Consider the following 23,266-nt stretch of genomic DNA (forward strand, 5'->3'; position numbering starts at 1 on the left):
ACTAAAGAAGGAAACAAACATCCACCCAGATAGATCTGGAGATTACCAGAGGGAGAAACGTCGAGAGAGACGAGGCCGAGGAAAGGAGAACTTAACCCACCAGAACCAGGCTTGAAACGGACGAGCACGCCCCGTTAAGTTGAAAGAAGGACGGCCAGCAGGAACGGATAAAGCCCCCATTTTTTCTTCTTCCTATAGACGTCGGTTTTCGCTTCTCGCTTTGCGAGACACTCATCGAATTTCATCAGGTGATTTTCTTGTCATCTTAATGTTGAACAGATCAGTCAGGAGTTTTTGATTATCGTTTTATTTTAAATAGCAATATGAGAAAGGTGCTGAGATGTTAATGGAATGGTCGGTCAAAGCGACCTTTAACAGTGGATTGAAAGGTCAGGTGGTGTGTGCGTGACGGTCTCGTGTGTGTAGGGGGAGGGAAAAAAAAGCTGAGTGATGTTATTGTTGTTATTTCTTTATTATTTGTTCCCGTTGTGGTGTTACCAGCAGCATTGGATCCCCCTATCCGTCCGCATCAGCCGCCCTCGAACGTGACTCGGTCTGGTTTGGGGAAAAACATGGGGGAGTCAGTTAGCTGGTGGTTGTTACCGTCTCTGTGGTTCTACATGGCCCAAACTGGGGGGATGGGGGAACCAAAACCAGATCATTTTTGTCGACAAGTTGAATAGTTACACGTCGACTGAGTAGACGTGGTAGGTGAGAATAACGAGGCGAAATCTATACAGCCTAAAGTAAAAGAAGAAAAGGAGCAAGTGTAGCTTTACCAAGTGGTTAAATTAGTTTCTTCTTTGAGGCAATTCGATTATCGATCGGTGTTGCTTTAGGACTACTGTGTTGGGGGCCAGGAGTTTTACGTGTGGTTTTTAGTTGGTTACATTAAATGGCTGAAATAGTATGAGAAGTGGTAGCTGCTATCATAATGTCCAAACAGGAAACGAGGAGAATGCAGACAAAGGAAGAAACAAAGGCAACAGAGAGCACTCTGTCTAGACTGTTTGACTAAACATCATTGCCCCCCCACTCCATGTCGCTAACGATTTCTCTTACAATTGCTTAATTCAAAATATTGTAATATGATATACAAGAAAACAATTATCTCTTTCTGTTGTGTCCAGTGTGACTCAGTAGTTTTCAGTTTAGCACTGCCTGAAATATGAGCTCAGCTTCCTGCTCTAATACTCTCTGGAGTCAGCCAAAAAGAAAGACCAACCCTGGCCTGTATGATTTTAAAACTTAGATACAAGTTAGAATGATTAAAACTCAGTGTACTTATTACTCAGTGTACTTAATGTATTTTGCAGCCAAAATACATTTAATCTGAGATGCTTTTGTTGAAACCATCTTGTTTGCCACTACTCTTTATCAGACCACAAACTGCCAGGAAGTCTGAAATTCTCTTGGTTAAACTCAAACGTTATTTTGTGCAGCTTTCTATGTCTCAAGACCTTTACAGCTTGACATGTTGTATGTCTTCAAAGCTTTTAAAGAAAGGTCTGGTCAACACGTGTGATTGTTAAAGTAGGGCTCAGATATGACTACTAAGCCTGTTCCTTTGTTGCAATAAGTGCATGGGTTTATACATGTGCAATCATGTTGATGACGTAGGGTACCTTGATACACTTAACTAATCCCTGAAGAAATTCTGGCATTCTATGGTAGTTCTTTCTGACTAAGGCACTTATATTTGTAAGTCTGGTGGATTCAACTCTAGCTAAAATAGCCTCTAATTTACTGAGCTGATGAGTGAAGAATTTCCAACCAGTCAGCACATGAACGCAAATGCAGAGAAGGTCACCTGTGGGCTTTTCCGAGGAAACCCTTTGTTGACACACATAGCATGCGCGAGGTGAGGTCAGGATACTTTTGTTGTGCTGTCAAGACATTCTAATACATCTGCTAGCCATTTTTGTAACATGAAACTGCCCGACTCTTGTTTACGACCAAAATATTGACAAACGAACAGCCGCTATGATACGGAACACTGTCAAAGGTTATTTGGGAGAAAGATGTGATTGTTTTTGCAGTACTAGCTTGTTGGCGTTTTGTCTGTTAAAGCGTCGGAGCAGGACGCCCTCTAAGCTTTCCTGTCTCCCCACATGTCTGTCTGCTCATTTATCAAGGACTGTTTGAATAGTGCAGTTTCCCACTGCACAATCTCCGTTTGTATTTCATCACTGTGGTGCTGTACATCAACGTCATTGGACTACATGTTTTGCCAAGAGAACATGTGTGTTTACTGGATATGAGTGTGTGTAAGGGAGGGCAGTGCGTGGATGAGGAAGTTTTGAAAGACCTTATTTGGTAAGATGTCGCTGTAGAGAATTGAATAGGGTGGAATTTCCAATATTTTCCATTCATTTTTGCTTCGAGCGGCTATCTTTTAAATCTGAAATAGTTAAAATTGGTTTTAATGGGTGTGTAATTATTGCAATTGTCACATGGTGATGAGTCATAAGGTTATTGTTCAATAAGAAAAGAAACTTCACTCAATGTTCTGTTGAGTGGAAAAAAAAGCAGGATGTCGTCATAGCTGTGATGCATTATGAGGTGTGTGTGAGTTTTCCTTACTGACAAATGGTGCGTCAGCTTCAGGAAGGGTAGTTCCAACTGTTGGCAGCGATCGCTCAGAGGGAAGGTGGTTTCGGTTTCTGTCAAGTGGGGGATTTGCTTTCCCTGGCTTATTTTTTTATTTTTTAAAAGATGTGGCTAATCATACCCTGTTTTCTCATCTTTTCAGCAATGGCCCAAGAGACAAACCAGAGTCCGGTGCCCATGCTATGTGCCACTGGGTGTGGTTTCTATGGCAACCCGAGAACCAATGGCATGTGCTCTGTATGCTACAAGGAACATCTGACAAGGCAGCAGAGCAGCGATCGGATGAGCCCCCTCAGCCCTATGGGTAGGTTCGGTCCCATCAAAAAGGTGAACCCCACTCCTAATTTTGAATTAGCCACCGTGCAAAACAATGAAACCCAAGTGGTTCTATAGCGCGAGTCTAGATCTCTAAAGGATCAAGAGGCGTCGTTTTGAAATTCATTAATGAGTCTCCTTCCGCTAGGAGATTTTCCCACCACCCGCTTCCCTCCCTCTCTGTTTTTCCGCTCAGCGTAATGAAAGACAGCTGTTTTCCTTGGTGGCATTATTCAAGGTTGCAGTCACTTTTAAGGTCAAGCATGGAGCCACACTAACAGCCTTGACCCAAGATTAGCTCTTAGCATTTTGAGTGGAGCAAGAGGCCCAAAACAGAGATCCATATTGCGTATGACGTTACTGTACTGTATCATGAGGTGCTGGCAGTTCTGTCTAATGATGGGAACTGTGATTGTGCAGGCTCAACGTCTAGTCCTACCTCAGAGGCATCTGCTATCCAGAGACTAGAAGCCAGCCTAGCCAAGGTTGACGCCTGCTCCGCCCCCTCACCAGACATGTCTAGGTCAGTACCAAGTGCAAGCGGTCAATATTTTCTCTTAATTGACAACTCCTGCCTGTGTGACTGGTTGCTGCTCTCCTACATTTGCCTCATTTTTCCTCCTTTTCACTTGGACAGAACTGTTCAAGGATCTCTTCCTGTAACTCAACAAATGACAGAGATGAGCATTTCGAGAGAGGACAAGCCTGAATCACTAGAACCTGGTAAACACACACACGCGCACACACAAGCCTAGGTCACTAGAACTTGGTACACACACACACGTATTGAAGCTGACATTTGACGCACATGCGGGTGACGGCTCACGTGCAGTCTTCTGTGAGGCCATGTTACATTTCCTCAACTCAACCCCAGGGGTTTTCTTTCTGCATCTGAGAAAGCAAACCTGTCTAAAAATAGACCAATGTAAAAATAACTCCACACTGGAAGACATTTTTGGATTAGCTCCTGGCAACCACAAGCCCAATCAACAGGGCAGAAAAGGGTAATTTCAAGATGGAGCCGACTCTAATTACTGAGTAATACGAGGTGCTCCTGAGGAAAATGCTGTACAATGGTTCGTTTAGTTTGTCGTGATAATTTACTGTACTGGCAGCACTGCAAAAAAAATCTCAAGTGTTGCAAATTACAATGAGCTAGATTAGAAAGTGTGTCCTTTTTTTTTAAAAATATTGTTTTCTCTGTAATCTGCAGTTGTAAAGCAGCCAGCTGCCTCTAGCCCAACTCCTCCAATAGCTTCTTCGAGCAGTGACGATAGCAAGGATGACTCGTCCAAGCCGAAGAAGAACCGATGCTTCATGTGCCGCAAGAGGGTGGGCCTTACAGGTACGTGGTGGGGTCGTCGTTAAAATTTGTGGTTTTGTTTTTATTGTTCTGAAATGTTGTAAACGTTTGTGCTTCCAGGATTTGACTGTCGCTGCGGAAACCTCTTCTGCGGTATCCACCGGTATTCCGACAAGCACAACTGCCCCTACGACTACAGGGCCGAGGCGGCCGCCAAGATCCGTAAAGAAAACCCCGTGGTGGTGGCTGACAAGATCCAGAGAATATAGATATCTCGCAAGATAAATGATGCAAGTGGTGATGATGAAGACAACACTTTTTTGAAAAAAGACTGGAGTGTTTCACCTTTGGAATTGAACACTGGCATTTGTAGCCAAGTGAGTGATGGAAAGGACTTGATTTACAAAATTAAAACCTCAAGAGGACATGAAAAAAAAGTCCTGTCTGAGGAAGATGCATAAATGATCACTATGCTCCCCCCCTTTGAGTAATCCATTTTGTTAGTTTTATCATATTTTCTGTGGTGTGACATTCTCTTCCCACGAATCCATATTGTCTTATAAAGAGCAGCCCAGAGTAAATGTTGGAGAAAAGATGTACTCCTCTCACCCTAACCAGGCTTCCTGTGCCAAACTGTAGACCGCCGTTCTTGCTCGTTCCCCGTCATGCGTCAAACCAAGTCAAGAATTGAGACCACGCTGGAGGAGCTGTCCCCCCAAAATATTGCACAAGGGGTTCTGTTAGTTTGTCTCTGTCTTTCCTGGCTTTACCTACCTCACAGCTGCTCCATTAGCCTTCTTTTTTCCTCTTGTGTGCTCCTCCGCTGTGACTCCAGCAGAGCCGCAGGTCACCTCTCTTTCGCCTCAGTGACCCCTCTGATCAGCATTCTTATGTTGACTGATTGGTTTGATTGTGATGAGGCTCATTGTTTAATTATGAAGGTATAGTTCAGGACAGGGACAAATACTTCATCTTTCACTGAATAGAACCTTGGGCATTCTGGGTTAATGAGCTTGTACTTGAGTGATAGGCTGGGAGGATGCAGACCTCACAGCTCAATCTTGGCTACATAGCTGAATGAATGGGACTTATGCATGATTTTTTTTTTTTTTTCTTTGTCTACGGGAGACTTTCCAGAAAATACGGCCTGTGTCTATTTGGGTCACAGGTGTTTTTGCTTGCTGAGACAATTGTTTTATTAGCCACCCACCAACCTGTCCACACAACAATGTGTCTGGCTGTGTATTCAATGCTAATGTGCAATTAGAATATGTGAACCATTATTTTGTTTTTAATCATTTTAGGTGTGCTTACAGAATGTTAAAGTGAGCACAGTGTGTGTGTGCGCGCACACGCAGAAATAAGGTTTATCAGCACATGTTTACAGAAAACTACAGGAGCATGCCAGAGGTAGATTTTAATGAAATAAAAATATACTAGACTACCACAATTACATGTAGCGTGTGGGTGAGTGTGTATGTCTGTGCAAAGTGTGTTTTCTTTGCTGCCTGACACATCATATGAGTTGATAATCTCCCAGTGTGTTTTTCATTTAAGACAACTATGTATCCGTTTGATTTCCCCCCCTCTTTCTGATTCTTAGTTATATGCAAATTTGTACAAAAAATGAAAAAAACAAACTGATGATATTTATGTATTGCATATAATCCTGCTATCCAGCATTACCACAGAATAGTATCATGTAAATAAAACTGTACAGAGAGACATTACCAATAGTCTTGTGTGTTTAGTTTCTTTGTTGTGTATCAGCACTGTCATGTTTTGTTTATGCATTTAAAAAAAATGGTGCAAGGCTCAATTTTCTCAGGACAAAAACCTGGTCTTGTGGGTACAATGACATCATAAAGGGTGACTCGGCACAGTAGTGCGGAACAGCAAAACTAGAGAGTCACCTCATACTATGTACCCGGTAGTGCCTCACCTCAGCTAAACCGGTTGCTTGAATGACGTCATGTTACGAAGAGCTGGCAACACTCAATGAATAACACCGACAGGCGTCATTCAAGCTTTGTCTGGGTCACAGGAAGTGCTATTATTGCGCTCTTATTAGATGAAGGTTAGATTGTACGGACAGGGCTAACACACAAGGTCTGCTTCAAAAACAATATGTTCTTTCACACTCCTTTGGGGAGTGAGTTCACAGATGGCGTCATTGCAACAGCTGCTCAGACAGCTGAGGCGTGTTCATGTGGCGTTCTTGTGACAGAGAGCGACAGAGTCAGATCACATTGTTTGGACACAGGCCGAGGACAATAGACAACATATTGGGTAACTTGAACTCAAGGTGTTGGAACAGGGGTCACCAACCTTTTTGAAGCTGGTAACTCCCAATGTGCCGATATGTGGTTTTATGTATATATATATATATATATATATATATATATATATATATATATATATATATATATATATATATATATATATATATATATATATATATATATATATATATATATATGTATGTATCTGTATGTACATACATACACACACGCACATGCACACGTGGTGCACTGGTTAGCACTTCTGCCTCATAGTTCAGAGGGTGCGGGTTCGATTCCACAATCTGGCCCTCCCTGTGTGGAGTTTGCATCTTCTCCCCGTGCCTGTGTGGGTTTTCTACGGGCACTCCGGTTTCCTCCCACTTCCCAAAAAAATGCATGGTAAGCTGAGTGAGGATGGTTTGTCTCTGTGTGCCCTGTAATTGGCTGGCAACCTGTCAGGGTGTCCCGTGCCTACTGGCCGATGGCGGCTAGGATAGGCTCCAGCACGCTCGCGACCCCCGTGGGGACAAAGTGGTACAGAAAATGGGTGGATGGATATGCACACGCGTCTATTATTATTATAACCTTTAGAGGGCGCTACTTGTGTGACTATTATAACCTTTAGAGGGCGCTACTTTCATTCACATCACCAACTTCCGTGACCTCTTGCACCGGAAACGGAAAAGAGAGAGGAAGGAATTTGTCGAGCGCTCGTGTTAGCGGCGCAATTGTAACGTAGCCCGAGCGTGAGTTCGACAGAAACGGGATTATTTTAATCTACATTTTCATGATACACGCCGAAATCCGACGCCGATGATTCCTGCATACATTTGCAAGAAGCACGTGCAACGACTTTTGTGGTGGATTTGAGCCTATATTGCATTATTTTTAAAAGTGCGCTGAAAGCTAACAAAGTGGCACCATGGCGGATGTGACCGCTCGTAGCCTGCAGTATGAATATAAGGCGGTGAGTATTTTCCTGCAGAATACTTGGCACTGAACTTCATCTGGTTTGTCGTGTTTATTTAATACAATACACAATGTGTTTACCTAAGGTCATTAATTTTGTCAGTTCGTGTTAGTGTAGCAATTAGCCTTTAGCATCACTGGCACTTCGTCCCGATTCATTGTGTTTGTTGTGAACCACAGAACTCGAACTTGGTGTTACAAGCTGATCGGTCACTGATCGACCGCACACGAAGAGATGAACCTACAGGAGAGGTCCTGTCCCTGGTAGGGAAGCTGGAGGGAACCAAGATGGGAGATAAAGCTCAGAGGACCAAACCTCAAAAACTGGAAGAAAGACGAGACAAGTTAGTACTGTCCTGATAAATGTATTCAAGAATTTCAATTAATATTGTTCTATCTATGTTTGTATAATATGTATAGGAAGGATTTACATTGTTAATAAATATATGCAGTTACTTGATTTTTATCATGTGTCAACACTTGTTGGAAATATTTTGAGATTGTTTATGTGAATTTTATTTTTCACATTCTCAGACAATACATTATAACACAAACAACATGGGATTATCAGAAATGGGTGATCACAAATTGCACAATTTTCACCGCTTGATCTTGTGTGTAAACAGAAGTCTGAAAGTGCATATTTTATTCTTAAAACTTTCTGTGTGGTCTGGAAATCTTAAAATACATCTACTGTGAGTTACGTGTTTATACATTTAAGGTATTTCCTCAGGGCTTTCACGTCATCTTTGTAATTTTCTGTTCAACAGGAGGCGGAAAAGAGATGAGGACAGACATGACATCAACAAAATGAAAGGCTTTACTCTTCTGTCAGAGGGCATTGATGAAATGGTGGGAATTGTTTATAAACCCAAAACCAAAGAAACAAGAGAGACTTATGAAGTTTTGCTCAGCTTCATCCATGCTGCTTTGGGAGATCAGGTCTGTAAATGAAACTCTTTAACATCTGAAAGTTGGTTCAAATAAATGTCCACTATAAGTAAATTTGACGTGACTTGTCTCCCTATAGCCACGTGATATTTTGTGTGGAGCAGCAGATGAAGTCTTGGCAGTACTAAAGAATGATAAAATGAGGGATAAGGAGCGGCGGCGTGAGGTTGAGCAGCTTCTTGGGCCTGCCGATGACACACGCTACCACGTGTTGGTCAACCTGGGCAAGAAAATTACAGACTATGGGGGTGACAAGGATTTACAGAACATGGGTATGTTGAAAAGGAAAAAAACTGCACACCTGGTTGCCAATGAATTTTGTGATCTAAGTATTTTTTTTTGCAAATCCACTTTTTTCTAGATGACAACATTGATGAAACATATGGTGTTAATGTCCAATTTGGATCTGATGAGGAGGTATGTTTATTATGTGGGGAAATGTTTGAGGAATCCTTCATTTTGCAGCCAAATATATATATTTTTAACTGTATTACTCTTCAGGAGGGCGATGAAGACAAGTATGGAGAAGTGCGCGATGAGCACTCAGATGAAGACAGTGAAGGAGAGGAAGCTGATGTGGGCTGTGCTCTCTCAGCCAATGTAAGTGAATCTGCTTGACGAGTTGCTCTGAAGTCAGCCTGATTGTGTATTGATAACTTTCCCCTGCCCCATTCAGCTTGGCGCCACAGGCGATGTGATGACTGTCAAGAAGAAGGACCTCCACCCACGAGACATCGATGCCTTTTGGCTCCAACGACAGCTCAGTCGCTTTTATGATGACGCTATTGTCTCTCAAAAGAAAGCTGACGAGGTCTTAGAAATCCTCAAGGTCTGTTAACCATCTTGTGCTTTACGATATCTCACTGTGTGGTTGTTTTTTTCTTATAGACTGAGTTATTGTCTCTTTTCTCCAGACTGCCAGTGATGATAGAGAGTGTGAAAACCAGCTTGTATTACTTCTGGGCTTTAACACATTTGACTTCATCAAAATCCTTCGGCAACATCGTCGCATGAGTAAGTGCTTGTTGCATTAGTGTTATTCTGGCACGGAACAAGGAGGAGATCTATGAAGACATTCGGTGGCATAGTGGACAGTCCAATGTTTACATTGTCTTGTGAATAAAAATTTAGTTTGCATTCTTTTCGCAACCCACAGTTCAGTATTGCACAATGCTGGCGAGTGCTCAAAGTGAAGCAGAAAAGGAGCGGATCATTGGAAAGATGGAGTCTGATCAGGAGCTGTCAAAGATTCTGTACCAGCTGCAAGAGACTGAGAAGGAGGATATAATTCGGGTAAGGTGTATGTCTATGCATTCATTAGTATGCAATTATTATTATTTACATCATATTTTTTGGGGCTTTTTTAATTTTGTTTATAGGAGGAGCGATCCCGCAGAGAGAGGGTAAGGAAGTCACGTGTGGATGACATGGAAGCAATGGACACAGGCCACGGAGAGGTAAATATGTGACAGGGTTGATATAGTTGCAACACAGCATGTTGAAATTTTGTCTGTTGCCCAGCCCTAATATGAACAAGTTGGAAAATTGTTTATAATATCTGTCTTTGTCCTACAGGCAGTTGCCCCCCGACAACTGTTGGACCTTGAAGACTTAACCTTCACCCAGGGAAGCCATTTCATGGCCAACAAGCGTTGCCAGCTTCCAGATGGTTCTTTCCGTAAACAAAGGAAAGGTTATGAAGAAGTACATGTGCCTGCACTCAAACCCAAGCCATTTGCTGATGATGAGGTTTGTTTTTGTTTTTTTGTTGGGTCCAGATAACTTTTGCTACGACGTTGATGAATATTTGTTCTTATTTCCTTCATTATTATCCCCATTATTTCCCATTATTGTGTCATTAGGTGCTTGTCTCTATTGAGAAGCTGCCCAAGTATGCACAGGCTGGCTTTGAAGGTTTCAAAACCCTTAACCGTATCCAGAGCAAGCTGTTTAAAACTGCCATGGATACTGATGAGAACCTGCTTGTGTGTGCACCAACGGTAGGTTGACCACTGATGGAACACATTGGATTTTCCACCCCAGAGAGTCTTTTCATATTTGCTTTTGCTCTAAATTCATTTTGATGTGTGTGTGTGCAGGGTGCTGGTAAAACCAATGTTGCTCTGATGGCAATGCTTAGAGAAATTGGAAAGCACATAAACATGGATGGAACCATAAATGTGGATGACTTCAAAATAATCTACATTGCACCCATGCGCTCTCTAGTACAGGAAATGGTGGGAAGCTTTAGCAAGGTAAGTCTCACTGCCTTCCAATATATTTCATGTCTCACTGTGTTTCAGCGTATTTCCCCTCTGATTTACTCTTTTTTTTCTCCAGCGGTTGGCAAGCTATGGAATCACAGTGTCTGAGCTGACAGGAGACCACCAACTGTGCAAGGAGGAGATCAATGCTACTCAAATAATTGTCTGCACCCCTGAAAAATGGGACATCATTACTCGTAAAGGTGGCGAGCGTACCTACACCCAACTTGTGCGCCTCATTATCATTGTAAGTGCCGTCTGTGTGTTTCTTATAGACTCCACATTGTAGAAAGTGTTTGAAGTAAAACATTTGAATACTTGTGCAGGATGAAATTCACTTGCTACATGATGACCGTGGGCCTGTGTTGGAGTCTCTTGTGGCGAGGACCATCCGCAATGTGGAGCTGACTCAAGAAGACGTGCGTCTGCTGGGTCTCAGTGCCACGCTCCCCAACTACGAGGATGTGGCAACCTGCCTGCGCGTTGATCCTGCCAAGGGACTCTTCTACTTTGACAACAGGTGTGCCATGCAAATGTTAAATGTTTAGCTAGGGCCTTTTTATTTTTTTGGTTTGATCAAATATATCAAGTGGCCTAAATAATGATGCGTGTTGCATTCTCTCACCAGCTTTCGACCAGTTCCCCTGGAGCAGACTTATGTTGGCATCACAGAGAAGAAAGCTATTAAACGTTTCCAGATCATGAATGAAATTGTCTATGAGAAGATAATGGAGCATGCTGGGAAGAACCAGGTATGCCTTTTACTGGTTTGCGTTAAAGAAAAATACTCTGGCCTCCGATCGTTTTGTTATTTCCACATGCTGAAATTAAACAGTAGAAAGTATAAGTCACAAATTAATCTATTCAAGGCTTTTGTGCATACTGTTGTATGCAGTGTTGTTGTATCGTTGCATTTTTCTGTAACATGCTGCCAAATCCTTGGCTTAAAGGAATATAGTAAATGTTGTTAAGGAAGCAATATATAATAAGTCTCCACTGTTTGACATTTTTGTAAGTTGAAGAGGAGCCAAGTTAAGCCTGGCTTGTTAGCGTACATCACAGACATTTACCCCAAGTGTGTTTACTCAACTCAGTGGGTATTGAAAAGCTCAAGCTAACAAGCAGTGAAAGGTTTGTTATTGTTTGAGAGCAGATATTTTTACAAGTTGTGAAGTCCAATATTAATTCACCTGGTTTCACTTATTTTAAGGGTAATGTGAAATATAATTTTTAAAACATTGTCTTCATCTGTTTTTAGATTCTAGTGTTTATATATTGGGGATTCAACAATCAATCGAAGCAATAATTGTATAAACATCTTCCGGGATGTTGTCATTTGCATTTATTGTTGCAATTTGGAGCATGGCTCAGCCTTGATTGCGCAGTGAATCACATTCTTCTAACTTATATTTGGTTGTGCCAGGTGCTCGTATTTGTTCACTCCAGGAAAGAGACTGGAAAAACAGCCAGGGCTATTCGAGACATGTGTTTGGAGAAGGACACGCTGGGTCTTTTCCTTCGAGAGGGCTCAGCCTCCACTGAAGTGTTGCGCACTGAAGCAGAGCAATGCAAGGTAACATAAACTTAATCACTATTTTTGAACACTTGTGCAAAATTCCAGAGGCCTCATTTTGCCTGAATTGCCTTTCATAGAACCTTGAGCTGAAGGATTTGTTACCTTATGGCTTTGCGATACATCACGCTGGAATGACCAGAGTGGATCGTACGCTGGTGGAAGATCTGTTCGCTGATCGTCACATTCAAGTTCTGGTGTCCACGGCAACCTTGGCTTGGGGTGTCAACCTTCCAGCACACACTGTCATCATCAAAGGTACACAGGTCTACAGCCCTGAGAAAGGCAGATGGACTGAGCTCGGTGCCTTGGACATTTTGCAGGTCAGTGTCGAGAGCATACAAAGAAATAAAGGCTGCTCTGACCGGTAAATGACATTATTGATTATAATCCATTTTTAGATGCTTGGTAGAGCTGGTCGTCCTCAGTATGACACTAAGGGAGAAGGAATCCTGATCACGTCCCACGGAGAGCTTCAATATTACCTGTCCCTGCTCAACCAGCAGCTTCCTATAGAGAGTCAGATGGTGGGCAAGCTTTCTGACATGCTTAATGCAGAGATTGTGCTGGGAAATGTTCAGAATGTGAAGGTATGTTGCTGTCAAGCACCATCAACATTAGTAGAATATTAGAACAATCACTGAAGGTGTTAAGCATTTGGCTGCTACATTTTAGGATGCGGTGAACTGGCTGGGTTACACCTACCTGTACGTGCGCATGCTTCGCAACCCAACACTGTATGGCGTCTCCCACGATGACCGCTCCACTGATCCCCTGCTGGAGAGGCGCCGTACTGACCTGGTGCATACAGCTGCCAACGTACTAGACAAGAACAACCTCATTAAATACGACAAAAGGACTGGTAGTTTCCAGGTATGCACCAAAGTGAATTATTATTGTTTTTTTTTTTAAAGAGACTGTTTCTAATATGACTCTTTATCTCGTTAAAGGTGACTGATCTGGGCCGTATTGCCAGTCACTTCTACATCACACATGACTCAGTTCAAACCTATAACCAGCTGCTTAAACCAACGCTCAGTGAGATTGAGCTCTTCCGTGTCTTTTCACTTTCTTCGGAGTTCAAGAACATCGCAGTTAGAGAGGTATGATGGACTCCCAAATCACAGCACAAGAACACGTAATAATGCATGGATGCATTTGATACAATATACTGTGGGTTTGTTTTTAGGAGGAGAAGTTGGAACTCCAGAAGCTGCTGGAGAGAGTTCCCATTCCAGTGAAGGAAAGCATTGAGGAGCCCAGTGCCAAGGTAGCTGACTCCCCATAGGAAGGCCAGAGCCAGAATCGAACCCGCAACCTCTGCACTGAGGCGGACGTGTGAACTAGTGCCGCCTTTCTTGAAACGCGTTTTACCTATTTGATTGTGTTAATTTATTAGGTTTTATGTTTGTTGGTTTTATTTATTTAACTTATTTTTTTTTAACAATGTTTTGTCTTCACAGATCAACGTGCTGCTTCAGGCATACATCTCTCAGCTCAAATTGGAAGGCTTTGCCCTGATGGCAGATATGGTGTATGTGACACAGGTAAATATTGTATTACATATATTTTAAGTGTGCTCTTAAGTGTGTCCTGATCATGTTTATTCAATATACGACACGATACGACTGATGCTGTTCCAAATTAAGTCGATACCTTTCCTCTTGCAGAGTGCTGGAAGGTTGATGCGAGCTATTTTTGAGATTGTTTTGAGCAGAGGCTGGGCTCAACTCTCAGACAAAACCATGAATCTGTGCAAAATGATTGACAAGAGAATGTAAGTCTATCATCAAAATGTACAAAAGATTTTTGTGGTGGATTAGCAAAGACAAAATGCTAATTTGTAGGGGTTTTTTTCAGGTGGCAGTCGATGTCCCCACTGAGACAGTTTAAGAAGTTACCAGAAGAAGTGATCAAGAAGATTGAGAAGAAAAACTTTCCCTTTGAACGTCTCTATGACCTCAACCACAATGAGATTGGTTGGTTTGGGTTTCCCTCCTTCTACAGTCTCAAATTCCATCTACAGTCAGAACCTTAGTAATCCATTTTTTTTTTTTTTCTTTTTCAGGTGAGCTGATTCGAATGCCCAAAATGGGCAAGACCATCCACAAATATGTGCACCAGTTCCCAAAACTGGACCTAGCTGTCCATCTGCAGCCCATCACCCGCTCCACCCTCAAAGTGGAGCTCACCGTCACTCCTGACTTTCAGTGGGATGACAAGGTCACTAATTAACTGCCATTGGCGGCAAATGGTGTGCAGCCTTGTACATGTTGCTGATATGTTTGTATGTGGCATGTTTTAGATTCATGGTTCATCAGAGGCTTTCTGGATCCTGGTGGAGGATGTTGACAGTGAGGTCATCCTGCACCATGAGTACTTTCTGCTCAAAGCCAAGTACGCCCAAGATGAGCACCTTGTGACCTTCTTTGTCCCCGTATTTGAGCCTCTGCCCCCACAGTACTTCATTCGTGTGGTTTCTGACCGATGGCTCTGTAAGTGAGCGCAGCTTTTATCCAGGCTCCTCTGTGTCGACTTGGTAAACATTTCAAGTAACTTTAATTGCTATATTTTCAGCTTGTGAGACACAGCTTCCAGTGTCATTCCGTCACCTGATCCTGCCTGAGAAGTACCCCCCACCCACAGAGTTGCTTGACCTGCAGCCGCTTCCTGTCACAGCTCTCAGGAACTCTGCCTTTGAGGCCCTCTACCAGAACAAGTTTCCCTTCTTCAACCCAATTCAAACACAAGGTGCAATATAAACAGGAGTGTTTTTTATACTGCATTGAACCAAAGTGAACATTTTGTGATTTGAATACAATTTAATTATGTGTCCCTCCAGTGTTCAACGCAATATACAACAGTGATGACAATGTGTTCGTGGGTGCCCCCACTGGGAGCGGAAAGACAATCTGTGCTGAGTTTGCTATTCTGAGGATGCTTCTTCACAACGCAGAAGGTCGCTGTGTCTACATCACCCCCATGGAAGCACTAGCAGAACAGGTATGATGTCATTTGAAGGTAGGACTGGGAAGTCAATTTTGATTTAACTTGATATTTATTGAAGAATAATGTAAAATAAGCGTAAAATAAATAATAAATTGTCACACAACTTCCAGACAATTGTTCACATCTGCCAGATGTGCACACTTTACATGGACGTTGACGATGGTTATTGTTTGGTTTTTGGCCCGCCGTTTCATTGCGTAGAATGTCACGTGACACATTCCTGAAACTGATTGGCTGACACGAGGCATAGCGAGTCAAAAGTTAGTCTGCGGAGAGGCGTTTTTGTGTTGCGCGTCGACCCGTCCCAAGCAGCATAAGTAATGTGCCGAATTTCACAGTTAGTAACGGTAACGCCGCTACAACAATTAACATAGTAATTAAGTAGAATATCCGTTACTAGAAATATATTAACGCCCTTACCGCTATCGCCGTTAGTTCCAACATGACGTTAGTAAATAATGGATTGTTGATTCTTTTAACGATTTAGCCTACTGTTGATCATATGTAATAGTAGCTGTAATATTGTCAAATTTATTTAATTAGAAAGCATCTCTAACTGATGACGTACTTGAGGAAAATGTAATGCCATAGTTGTAGTTATTGTCTGAATCCTCAATAAAAAATAATGATTGTGAAAGAGAATGTAGAAAAAAGAGTTTAGAATGTGGTATTAAAAAATATTGTGACAGTATTAAAAAGGTAATAAAAAGTATTAAATTCCACTTAAGAAGTTTTGTATATACCCTGTTTATGAGGATAAGAAAACCTGCTTTTAATTTAAGGACATATTGCACCACACTAATGAAGGCCTAAGAGTCTCTCTTTCTCTTCTTCCCCTGGTCAGGTGTTTGTCGACTGGCACCAAAAGTTCCAGGACTTCCTGAACAAGAAGGTGGTGTTGCTGACAGGAGAAACAAGCACGGATCTGAAACTGTTGGGTAAAGGAGACATAATTGTCAGCACCCCTGATAAATGGGACATCCTGTCTCGCCGCTGGAAACAGAGGAAGAATGTCCAAAATGTCAGTCTTTTTATTGTGGATGAGACACACCTCATTGGAGGAGAAAATGGGGTAAGAATTAAGTCGTAGGCTAAACCGCTCTATTTTAATAGGACGTTCATCCGGATTGTGAGACTTTTTTTTTTTACCAGCCTGTCCTGGAGGTCATCTGCTCTAGGATGAGGTACATCTCCTCTCAGATTGAGCGGCCCATACGCATCGTGGCCCTCAGCTCATCTCTGTCCAACGCCAAAGACGTGGCTCACTGGCTGGGTTGCAGCACTACAGCCACATTCAACTTCCACCCCAACGTCAGGCCTGTTCCTCTGGAGCTGCATATTCAGGTTTGGAAAAGTCTCAGCCGTTTGTCCAGACTCTGCTTAAGTGTCAGGCGTTAAGGAACAAGTTAAATGTGCCACTCTGAAGTCATGTTTACGCTGTTTTAGGGCTTCAACGTGAGTCACACTCAGACTCGCCTGCTCTCCATGGCCAAACCGGTATATCACGCCATCATGAAGCACTCGCCCTCCAAACCAGCGGTGGTGTTTGTGCCGTCCCGTAGGCAGACTCGCCTCACGGCCATCGACATCCTTACTTTCTGTGCAGCTGATGTGGTTCCTCAGAGGTCAGTCTCCCCTCCTGTTGCTACATATAGTCGCTTCATAGTGGAAAGTACACAGTATACTGTGACGAATAAATTAAACTCAGTTATGCAAGGTAAAAAACTGTCAGATTTTCAACCACAGTGGCTGGTGTCGAGAACGTATCCCCTTCAATGAATGAGAGCTTACTGTTAATGTTTGTCATCTTTTAGGTTCCTCCATTGCACTGAGAAAGATCTTGTGCCTTTCCTGGATAAGGTAAATGACGCAACTCTGAAGGAGACTCTGGCCAATGGTGTGGGCTACCTCCATGAGGGCCTGTCTGTAACCGAACGAAAAATAGTGGAGCAGCTCTTCAACTCGGGTATGACCACTGATGCTCTGCGCTTTCACTCCGCTGCATTTGAGTGAATGTTTCAGAGTTAATCGTCTGATCTTGTTTTCCAGGGGCTGTTCAGGTGGTGGTGGCATCTCGCTCCCTCTGCTGGGGTGTCAACATCTCTGCCCATCTTGTGATTGTCATGGACACGCAGTACTACAATGGTATCATACATGCGTAAGTAAAGATGAAATGCTTTGTACATTTCGGGGTCTTGCTGACATGTGCTTTTTGACAATAGAATATGATGGTCCCTCTCTCCTGTCCTTAAAGGGAGGGGGAGCAGCGCGCAAGCTAAGCACAAGCTGAAAGCTGCTATTAGTAAATTTCAATACTAGCCATTTTTAGGCCTGCACAATTAAATGTCTTTTTAATGCTGATCACAAATTTGACTGCCATGATTAGAATACCTTGTTGTCTGCAATATTTACAATCAAGATTCGGGCTCCGCTGCATATCTAATCAAACAAACGGCCAACCACGAGGGGGCAAAGACATAATTCAAGTTGTTCGATGCTAAAGTCAGGTGTATTTCTTCTTACATTTTTGTTTGTTATGCCGTCCATCATTCTTGCAGCTATGTGGACTATCCCATATACGACGTCCTCCAGATGGTCGGCAAAGCCAACAGACCTATTCTTGACGACGAGGGACGCTGTGTGATAATGTGTCAGGGCTCCAAGAAGGTATGCGTTTTTCATTTTCAAGATGACGCTGAATTGTGTCAACAACAATTAAATTGTGTTGCTTTTCTCCCCCTTTCATCAGGACTTCTTCAAGAAGTTCCTGTATGAGCCTCTGCCTGTGGAGTCCCACTTGGACCACTGTCTGCATGACCACTTCAATGCTGAGATTGTCACCAAAACAGTGGAGAACAAGCAGGACGCTGTGGACTACCTGACTTGGACATTCCTGTACCGTCGAATGACCCAAAACCCCAACTACTACAACCTGCAAGGTGAGGAACAAGCTGGTGAGTGAAGCCAGACTGGAGCCCACTGACTGTGCTGACTTTTTGGCAGGCATGTCCCATCGCCACCTGTCTGATCACTTGTCGGAGCTGGTAGAGCACACTCTCCATGACCTGGAGCAGTCCAAGTGTATCAGCATCGAAGACGAGATGGATGTGGCACCGCTCAACTTGGGCATGATCGCCGCCTACTACTACATCAACTACACCACTATCGGTTTGTACCATTGTATTGGATTCAAGTGAACCCTGTTTAGCGCGGAGGGCGATATACGCTCCGGACCTACTCACAAATCTGTGATCTGGAGGGACCTTATCATTTTAACTTTATCTTCCCCCCCCCCCCCCCCCCCCCACACACACACACACACACACACACACACACACACACACACACACGCACATTTAAACCTTTAAACACTCACAGGGTTTCTTCAAGCTGTTTGGCTCACCGCAACGCGTGTTTTGTTCAATTCCAACTGGAGTGTTTTTGTTGTGTTGTCCAGAGCTATTCAGTATGTCTCTCAACGCCAAGACAAAGATCCGCGGCTTGATCGAGATCATTTCCAACGCTGCAGAGTATAAAAGCATTCCCATCAGGCATCACGAGGATATGCTTCTCCGACAGGTAACTGCATCTTGCTCAAATCTGCCAAGTGGGCTGTTAAGTATCACAAATTCCAAGCATCCGGTTTTGTCAATTGCAGCTGGCGCAGAAGGTGCCCCACAAACTGAATAACCCCAAGTTCAACGACCCCCACGTGAAGACCAACCTGCTGCTCCAGGCACACCTCTCCAGGATGCAGCTGAGTGCCGAGCTGCAGTCGGACACAGAAGAGATCCTGAGCAAAGTGCGCAATTAAGGAGCAGTTGTTAGTTTATCGCCTACCGGGGGTGGTGGCTTGAGTAATGTCCCTTGCGGTGTTGTGCTTGTTAGGCGGTGCGTTTGATCCAGGCCTGCGTGGATGTGCTGTCCAGTAACGGCTGGCTGAGTCCTGCCCTGGCGGCTATGGAGTTGGCCCAGATGGTCACTCAGGCCATGTGGTCCAAGGATTCCTACCTCAAACAGCTGCCGTTCTTCACCTCAGAGCACATCAAGCGCTGCGTGGACAAGGTAAACGCCTTCTCGTTATGTCTCGAGATTATTCCAAGTACTGGGAGCTTTGGAGTAACGAAGCAGTCGTGAATGAAATAGGGCGTGGAGAGCATCTTCGACATCATGGAGATGGAGGATGAAGACAGAAGTGCTTTGCTGCAGCTCTCCGATGCTCAGATAGCTGACGTGGCTCGCTTCTGTAACCGCTATCCTAACATCGAGCTGTCCTACGAGGTGGCCGATAAGGACAACATCAAAAGGTTTGTGTCTTAATTTGCATATTGAGCTTCATCCTCATCAAGGATTTTGATGTTATATTGGATTGATGCCAAATGAATGTCTCAGTATTATACCAGTGCTTTAATTGAAGGCATATTTTTCCCCTCTTTTTCTTAGTGGCAATCCAGTTCTGGTTCAGGTTCAGCTGGAGCGAGAAGAGGAGGTCACCGGGCCTGTCATTGCACCCATGTTCCCTCAGGTATATTTGAAGTTCGATTTCGTCAGAAAGGTAGTGAGTCACGCAAAACTGAATATCGTTTACAGCGGTCTGAACTACGCCGGTCCATCATCATCATTGTGAAACTTTGAACTTTCTGACACTGTTGGTCAAATGTGAGCCTTAGTTTTGTAAAGGCATAATTTTATTTGTGCTGCTTTGTACTGAACTTGATCATTGAGATAGTTCACCTAATGTTGACAACAATTTACTTGTAATCTAACAATAAATACAATCCCCCAGAATCGCGAAGAGGGCTGGTGGGTCGTGATTGGAGATCCCAAGTCCAACAGCCTCATCTCTATCAAGCGACTGACTCTTCAACAGAAAGCAAAGGTCAGTTCACCACACCGTCCGTCTTTGTGAAGCCTGTGGTTCAGTTTTTGTTCAACCACCTTTTATCCTTTCTGACAGGTCAAACTGGACTTTGTTGCACCAGCCATGGGCGTTCACAACTACACGTTGTACTTCATGAGCGACGCCTACATGGGTTGTGACCAGGAGTACAAGTTCAGCACGGATGTGAAAGAGGCCGACAGCGACGCAGACAGTGACTCGGACTGATCTGAGTAACTGCACAAGCGATCCGTTGTTTTCTGTACATAATGTCGTAGGATTTATTTTACTCCAAACACAAGTACTGGTAATTGTTTTCTGACCTTTTTATTTACATGCATTGGGTTTGTGGTTAGGTCAGCTTTATGATGTACACTGATCCAGAAAGAACAATATTTTAGTTTGGTAATACACAGAATCATTTAGATCTCATTCCATGTAGGCACTTTTTGTTGTTGCTCCATGACATTCAAGTTTGTCTTGTCACAATAAGATACAAGGTGGTACAGTCAGGGATGAAACCTCAATTGAATTTTGACCAGTCCATGTGTTTTTAATAAGATTTGTATTGCAATAAAGAGAAGCGTTGTAGTTGTGTTGCCATGATCACATATAAACATTTGGAACCTTTTCTAAAAAGTTGTCAGATGGGCCCCATTTTGTTAGACCAGAAGTACAATTAATGATGATGAATGAGAGATTGGAGCTCACAATTGTGACTATCAACAAAGAGGTCTGTTCAATAATGTTGACCACACTTAGTACTAATCTTGGAACCTCCAGATGGCGATGTCACCGCTGTCGCTACAAGAAACCAGCAGTCCTGCTTCTTTTGGGTTCCATGCCACACTGTTGACATCCTGGCTGTGAGCTTTGGGCATGTGTGCGGCCAGCGAGAATAGCGGCTGGTCAGGGTCAGGCGACGGCTCCTCCTTGAATACTCGCACCGCGTCATCACCGCTAGCAGTTGCTAGGGCGCCTGTCAGACGACACCTGAGGGGAACATGAGGTGATGTGTAATCATAATGAAATGACTATTCAACCTCGTGCCAATCTTACCAGTCAACGTCAAAGACTGTGCGTCCATGGTAGCCGGAGAGCGTGCATACACACTTCCAGGACATGTTACCTGATCACAGCACCAAAAGGTTGAGGTCATTAACACCATGAGAATACAAATTCATTTTCCCAGTCAACTCACCTTGACCACTTTCAGCAGGATATTCTTTCCAAATCTTGACAGTACGATCATCGCTGCATGACGCCAGCATCTCTCCAGTGGCGCTGAATGATAGACTCCATACGGTGGACGTGTGGCCCTGCAGCGTGGCCTGACACTCCCAGTCGTCGTCCACTTCTTTGTAAATACAGATGTTGTTGTCGTAGCTCGCTGACGCCAGAAGCTACATGGACATTTAAAAATAAACATCTGTAAAGAGCACGGAAGAAGAAATAGGTCAAGTGCTTCTACTCACTTCCTGCGTCGGGTGCCATGTAACATGTTTAACATCTTGTGTATGAGAGTTCAGTACTGTACTACATTCGTATTCGTCATCGTCATCCACTGAGGGGAAAGAAATAGCAAGTTGTCAATTGCGTTGTACAGCAAACACCCTTTAACTTAAACATGGCATTTGACACACACCTTCCCAAACCCAAACACTTTTGTCCCGGCTGCATGTTGCCAGCAGGTTCCCTGAAGGGGACCAAGCAACACATTTCACCTCGTTCTCATGCCCATCCAACACGACCAAGTTCTAAAAGTACAAGAGAAAACCCTTGGTCATTTCTTTAGAGGACAAACATTTCCAACAGGTTCTATTTCATCAGCTGTCAGCAGGGATTCGTAGAACCATAAATTCGTAGCTTTTGTTTTAAGGCTAAAACAAACCTCAAATTCATCATTTTTCTTCTTCCAGATGGACGTGGTGGCATCAAAGCTAGCAGAGGCCAGATAATTCCCACAGGGAGACCACGCCACCTTCCTCACAGTGCGCTCGTGGCGGTCCTCCAGTACACCTTTGCAGACCCACGACTCACCTTCAAGTACAACAACAATATGTCAAATTACGTGCACAAATATAAAAAGAATATGGCAGGCAGAATAGAATATAAACCTTTATATATTTGTTGTTTAAGTTTAAACGTTTTACAGTTGTATCTGTGGAATTTAATCTTTGTTCCCCCCTATTGATTATGTAATTTGGGATTGTATTAGTTGGTCACCATGGACCATGATGTATGCAGATAGTATGTGTTTGAATACAGGAGCGGAGTAGGAAGTGTGAAGCTACCTGAGAAAATAAGCATAAATGGAACGAAAAGTGCATTCGCCGTTAGCTTAAAAGATGAAGAAGCTGAGGAGTGGGGCAACTCACCCTCTCGTCCCCAGATCCGGATGGCCTTGTCGCCCCCACACGAGGCCAAGAGAGTCCCGTTTGGACTCCAGCAAACGAACCAGCACCGAGAGTCTGGGTGCGCGTTCAGTCTCTGAACCAGAATCAAATTGTCCTTCATGGCTAAAGCGTCGTCTAGTTTGACAGCTAACCCACGCGGGACTTCAAAATGAAAAGAAACCACGCCACCACTTTTTCATGAACCTGTCACATATGTTGTTGGTCAAGTTTCATGAACAGAATGTTAGTAAAGCAGAAATTATATGACAATCTCGGATTTATCCCGCCGAACAAAGTGATAAAGTTTGACTGCACTACTACTGCGGAAGCGGCGCCATGTTTGTTATCTTGTTTTACGCAAGGAATTGTGGGAGATAAAGTTCCGGTATTTATTTTTTAAATATATTTTATCTATAAAATTGCACACAGTATGGCAAATCATGTTGAAACTGAACGATAATTAAAACTGATGTAATTACGTGCAAAGGCGGTGAAGCACTTTTAGACTATTATAATTCTGCTCACACGCTACTGGGTAAGCAAAGCCTAAGGGGATTTTATTTCTGTTTATTATGAGATACATGTGCCCTGGGGTTATTATTAAGATTCCAATCCAGTGTAGATAATCATTATTCATCCCCGTAAAAAAACCGTAGGGAAGATTCTACACGCTTCCATTAATGCACTCAATATTCTAAATAATAGCGAGTATTTT

General features: G+C 43.3%; 3 protein-coding genes across 3 annotated transcripts; 2 read left to right on the top strand and 1 right to left on the bottom strand.

Moving 5' to 3' along the window:
- zfand5a (zinc finger, AN1-type domain 5a) lies at positions 1-5,958 on the top strand. Its single transcript, XM_049763712.2, has 6 exons — positions 1-248; positions 2,753-2,914; positions 3,346-3,448; positions 3,563-3,648; positions 4,139-4,270; positions 4,349-5,958. Exons 2-6 carry the CDS (start codon positions 2,755-2,757, stop codon positions 4,495-4,497), a joined length of 630 nt encoding a protein of 209 aa, XP_049619669.1. The 5' UTR covers positions 1-248; positions 2,753-2,754; the 3' UTR covers positions 4,498-5,958.
- Positions 5,959-7,194: 1,236 nt separating this feature from the next.
- On the top strand, positions 7,195-20,746 carry snrnp200 (small nuclear ribonucleoprotein 200 (U5)). Its single transcript, XM_049762134.2, has 44 exons — positions 7,195-7,477; positions 7,660-7,823; positions 8,250-8,421; positions 8,510-8,702; positions 8,792-8,847; positions 8,932-9,030; positions 9,107-9,259; positions 9,345-9,444; positions 9,587-9,723; positions 9,810-9,887; positions 10,006-10,179; positions 10,293-10,430; positions 10,530-10,685; positions 10,771-10,941; positions 11,021-11,214; positions 11,323-11,446; positions 12,118-12,267; positions 12,348-12,590; positions 12,669-12,857; positions 12,943-13,140; positions 13,218-13,370; positions 13,457-13,537; positions 13,731-13,814; positions 13,938-14,044; positions 14,128-14,246; positions 14,336-14,490; positions 14,573-14,762; positions 14,845-15,018; positions 15,110-15,270; positions 16,121-16,348; positions 16,429-16,620; positions 16,723-16,901; positions 17,091-17,242; positions 17,326-17,434; positions 17,835-17,943; positions 18,026-18,215; positions 18,280-18,444; positions 18,734-18,855; positions 18,935-19,078; positions 19,165-19,341; positions 19,423-19,583; positions 19,720-19,801; positions 20,063-20,155; positions 20,234-20,746. The coding sequence occupies exons 1-44, from the start codon at positions 7,433-7,435 to the stop codon at positions 20,381-20,383; spliced, it is 6,411 nt and encodes a 2,136-aa protein (XP_049618091.1). The 5' UTR covers positions 7,195-7,432; the 3' UTR covers positions 20,384-20,746.
- Positions 20,683-22,921, bottom strand: ciao1 (cytosolic iron-sulfur assembly component 1). Its single transcript, XM_049762135.2, has 7 exons — positions 22,534-22,921; positions 22,047-22,195; positions 21,801-21,912; positions 21,631-21,719; positions 21,357-21,558; positions 21,215-21,284; positions 20,683-21,148 (listed from the first exon to the last, which is right to left on the bottom strand). The coding sequence occupies exons 1-7, from the start codon at positions 22,670-22,672 to the stop codon at positions 20,920-20,922; spliced, it is 990 nt and encodes a 329-aa protein (XP_049618092.1). The 5' UTR covers positions 22,673-22,921; the 3' UTR covers positions 20,683-20,919.
- Between the last annotated feature and the right edge of the window lie 345 nt (positions 22,922-23,266).

Source organism: Syngnathus scovelli, chromosome 3 (genome assembly GCF_024217435.2).
Source record: "Syngnathus scovelli strain Florida chromosome 3, RoL_Ssco_1.2, whole genome shotgun sequence".
Classification (NCBI taxonomy): domain Eukaryota; kingdom Metazoa; phylum Chordata; class Actinopteri; order Syngnathiformes; family Syngnathidae; genus Syngnathus; species Syngnathus scovelli.